This window comes from Sinocyclocheilus grahami, unplaced genomic scaffold (genome assembly GCF_001515645.1).
Source record: "Sinocyclocheilus grahami isolate Dianchi unplaced genomic scaffold, SAMN03320097.WGS_v1.1 scaffold310.1, whole genome shotgun sequence".
NCBI lineage: Eukaryota > Metazoa > Chordata > Actinopteri > Cypriniformes > Cyprinidae > Sinocyclocheilus > Sinocyclocheilus grahami.
In genome coordinates this window covers 43,480-48,114 of record NW_015505489.1, presented here as the reverse complement: position 1 = coordinate 48,114, position 4,635 = coordinate 43,480, and the positions used below count along the sequence as shown (strand labels likewise).

At 37.6% G+C, this 4,635-nt stretch overlaps 1 protein-coding gene across 1 annotated transcript in view; it reads left to right on the top strand.

The window, feature by feature from the left end:
- Positions 1 to 4,635, top strand: part of dnah5 (dynein, axonemal, heavy chain 5) — a 132,123-nt gene that overhangs the window by 95,433 nt on the left and 32,055 nt on the right. The window contains exons 62-64 of the mRNA XM_016293920.1: positions 585 to 720; positions 1,848 to 2,164; positions 3,654 to 3,809. Of these exons, the coding sequence (XP_016149406.1) occupies positions 585 to 720; positions 1,848 to 2,164; positions 3,654 to 3,809 (609 nt within the window). The remainder of the gene's footprint in view (positions 1 to 584; positions 721 to 1,847; positions 2,165 to 3,653; positions 3,810 to 4,635) is intronic.

Below are 4,635 nucleotides of genomic sequence, written 5' to 3'. Positions count from 1 at the left end.
GCAGTTCGAAGTTCCCATGAAAGGGAACATCTCAGGTTACTTATGTAACCATGGTTCCCTGAGTAGGGAATGAGACACTGCGTCCTCTAGGTTTCTTGCCATGCTGCAGACGCAAGCTTCAGACGAAGAAGTGAATGATGTGTGCTCCCAGCGCCTATTTATACTATAGTAGTAGTGATCGGTAGTGATGTCGCCGGCCAACGAGTTGGTGTTTTTTCAATGTATGCTTCAGACACGGGTCACGACGAGGCGTTCCCCATAGCGACCCCTAGAGGATGCAGTGTCTCGTTCCCTACTCAGGGAACCATGGTTACATAAGTAACCTGAGACGTTTTTTTTTTCTTTTCTTTTTTTTTTACCATGCATAAAATCTCCTTACATTCTTAATGAAACAGGTGCCCTGAGAAACAACACCTGTCTATTAAATAAGGCAACATGATTTTTCTTAGGTCACAATAAATTACACTGAATTTAACTGACATTCTCGCTCTTGGTAAGAGTCAATAAATGTGAACGAGCACAGCTGCACAGTGGCAGAATTAAACTTTCTTTTTTTCTTACCATCTCTCCCTCTTTTTTCTCAGACTTTACTAGAGGATGCAGAAAGGTGTCGGCGCAAGATGCAAACCGCCTCTAGTCTTATCAGTGGGCTGGCAGGAGAGAAAGAGCGTTGGACACAGCTTAGTAAAGATTTCGCTGCTCAGACCAAGCGACTAGTTGGTGTGTTTTTACATAAAACTTTCGGCCACTTTTTTCTCTTTTAGAGTTTTACTATAACATGATTTGGTTGACTTTTTTGTAGTAATCACCTTTCAGTCCCAGATATGTCTGTTCACCAAAAATTAATTTTTACAGACATGTTGAGAATGAATTTTCATATATTAAAATCATTATTTTGAATATAAACTGCAAAAATATTGTATCAGAGGAGCTTATTAGCTGTGTTTATAGTATTAGCAACAGTGTAGGAAAGCGTCAAGTCAAGTCAAGTCACCTTTATTTGTATAGCGCTTTATACGATACTGGTTGTGTCAAAGCAGCTTTACAGAGTCAAACAGGAAAATAGTTTGTTAATGATGCAAGAAGACAGTAACAGAGTCATATTTCAGCTAAAGTCAATACATTGATGATTCAGTGATGTCATCATCCAGTTCAGTTCTCTTCCAATAGTGTCTGTGTAATCAGTCAAGCGTCCCCAACTAAGCAAGCCAAAGTGGCAAGGAACCAAAACTCCATCGGTGACAGAAAACCAGGCTCAGTCGGGGGGCCAGTTATCCTCTGGCCATCACTATTACTTGTAGAACTTCTTGCAACTTTCTAAGTGATTAAAGATACAATTTCCATGATGATAAAATATCTAAGCCATATCTAGGAACCAAGAATATAATAGAGGCTTGGAGCTGAACTCTTTTAACTTGGGCCAGTAATCAGCCAGCTAGCATTGTCGTAGGAACTACCCAGAACTCCCAAGAACATGCCCTCGTCCTGTCCTGTGGTACAGATATGAATGATTCCTCAAAGTTTTTTACTTCTTGTATAGTGCTGCGTTATTACAATTTCTAGTGTTGGGACAATTTTTGCTTAGAGAGTGATACAATTAGTAAATAAATCATATTGACTTACACTGATGAAGGGACCCCAACCATATAAAAGATTCAGATAATTAAAGGGATGGGGTCTTTTGATTTGGACCAGTAATCAACCACCATAGCAACACCCTAGCAACTACCCAGATCACCCTAGCAATTGATTGCAATGCATTAAAACCATAAAACCATATAGCAGTAACATAGAGTTTCACTCTATTCTTTTAAGTTTTAATCTAATTTTACATTTCCCATACTCAGGTGATGTGCTGCTGGCTACAGCCTTCCTTTCCTACTCGGGGCCTTTTAACCAAGAGTTCCGCAACCTTCTTATCACTGATTGGCAGAGAGAAATGAAGTCCCGTCGGATTCCTTTTAGAACCAATCTGAATCTCACTGAGATGTTGATTGACGCTCCCACAGTAAGTGAATGGAACCTACAGGGGCTGCCCAATGACGACCTGTCCATCCAGAATGGGATTATTATTACAAAGGCTGCCAGGTTTCCCCTGCTGATTGACCCCCAGACCCAGGGAAAGATCTGGATCAAGAACAAAGAGTCCAAGAATGAGCTTCAGGTGACCACTTAGAATAAACACTGATGAGAATTTGCACAATGTGGTTCATTACATACTTTGAAGTGTATATGTTACAGTGTTGAAGAGGGGATTTTCCAGCTTATTGTAAGTATCCTGTAACTACAGCCAAGCTAAAGCCATCTGAAAAATAGTTAGCTACTACAAATTACTAATAGTCAAGTCAAGTCACCTTTATTTATGTAGCGCTTTGAACAATACAGATTGTGTCAAAGTAACTGTACAGCATTAATTAGGAAAATATTGTCAATAATGCAAAATGACAATAGTAAACACTCAATTTTCAGTTAAAGGCAGTTCATCATTGAATTCAGTGATGTCATCATCCAGCTCAGTTCAGTTTAAATGGTGTCTGTGAAATTAAGTCGACGATATCGCTGGAAATGAAGTGTCCCCAACTAAGCAAGCCAGAGGCGACAGCGGCAAGGAACCAAAACTCCATTGGTGATAGAATGGAGAAAAAAACCTTGGGAGAAATCAGGCTCAGTCAGGGGGCCAGTTCTCGTCTGGCCGGACGAAACCAGCAGTTCAAATAAAAATAAAAAAATATAATAAAACCTACAATCTAAATATATTTGTTACAGTAAACCTCTAATAAAACATGAAAACATCATAGTTTATATAAGTGAGTTTAAAAACATAGTGGTGAAAAACAGTATTTGAAAACAGTTTTTTTTATTTTTTTGTAAAATCATAATTCACCATGAAAAATCATGGACACTGTCAATGGAAAAAGCAGCTTGTTACTGAGGCCCTTTCCACACAAGCACGGGTATTTTCAAAACCGCAGCTTTTTCTATGTGGTATGGCTGTTTGTCCACATGCAAATGCAGTATCAGGTCACTGAAACTGAACCTTTTTGAAAACTCATGCCCGGGTGAAGATTTTTAGAAACTCCGGTTACAGTGTTGCAGTGTTCACCGTCATGTTGATGGTGAAACCGGAGATTTTGGCTTGTGATGTCGGAGTGCGCATGGTTATCTTCTTTGTTTGATGTCAGATTGTGCGCCGCTGTCTCCTTGTATTACATGAGGCGAGTCTGTGATTGGCCAACATGGCTTTACGGTTGGTTTAGCATGCTCTTGACAGCATTGTGTTTTTGCATTTTAATGTGGATTTATTTTTTTTATTTTTAAACGAGGACAAACTCAGTTTATAAAAATAGGCCTGAAAAAAATGACAAAACAATTCACTGTTTTTAAAATACTTTTTAGTATTGCTTATATCAAGGTATGATAGCTTGATACAATAGGCCTCTGCGTATTTAAAAGTTCAACACATATATTCTTAAGAAGCATGTTAAAATATAATTGAAAATGCACAGCTTTTACTGATGCATGGTTTCTTTTAAGAGGTCAGGCAGTCTTTTAGAGGTATGACCTCATAACAAATCACCTCCTCCTCAGGTCATAGCTTTCCCTAGTAGCAGAACTTGAGCTGGGTCAGTAATGAGGTCTTCCTGTTTTCACAGATCACCTCACTGAATCACAAGTACTTCAGAAACCATCTAGAGGACAGTTTATCTCTAGGACGTCCCCTGCTCATTGAAGATGTTGGGGAAGAATTGGATCCTGCCTTGGACAATGTCCTGGAGAAGAACTTCATCAAGACTGGGTTCACATATAAGGTATTTTTTTGAGTGGTTCAATAAACCATCCAACCAAAAAAACAAATAAATAAATGTAAAAAAAATAGGTCTGGTCGGCGCCAATGGCCTCGTGGGCAGCGCGCCGACATGTAGCGCCTTTGCGCTTCGGGCGTCCCGAGTTCGAGTCCTGGCTCGTGGACCTTTCCCGATCCCACCCCCCTCTCTCTCTCACCCACTTCGATTCCTGTCGACCTACTGTCCTATCTAAATAAAAGGCATAACGCCAAAAATAAATCTTTAAAAAAATAGGCATTGTTGTAAATGTACATTATTTTTTAAGCATTGAATGCACAAATTCCATGTATTTCAGTGAGAACTATGAGTGAGATTAAATCAACATAGCATGAAAACTATAGATATTTGGCTACAAACTAGTCCATAGGCTAAATTTGCTACCAAAGTTTTTTTATTTTATTGATACATTAAGTTTAATTAATTATGGCGTTAATATAATGTGCTAGACAATATCAAAATTACACAATTGTAAGAATTGTATACAGAATTGTAAATTGTATTTAAACATGTCACAAAATGTATATAAAATACATGTAAAAAATAAATGTATGTCTTTCTAATTACTTTAATATTTGATTATAATATTATAATCACATTTATAGTTTTACTTTTAGAATATTTTGTTTGATCTCCAGAGGCTCACAATCAAACTTTTATGAAGGTTATGCACCTCTTTTCACTGATTCAAGAGTTAAATTTTTTTTTTTTTTTTTTTTTTTTTTTTTTTTTTTTTTTTTTTTTTTCTTTTTTTTTGGAAAGGGGAAAAAAAAAAAATATTAAAAAAGGGTTT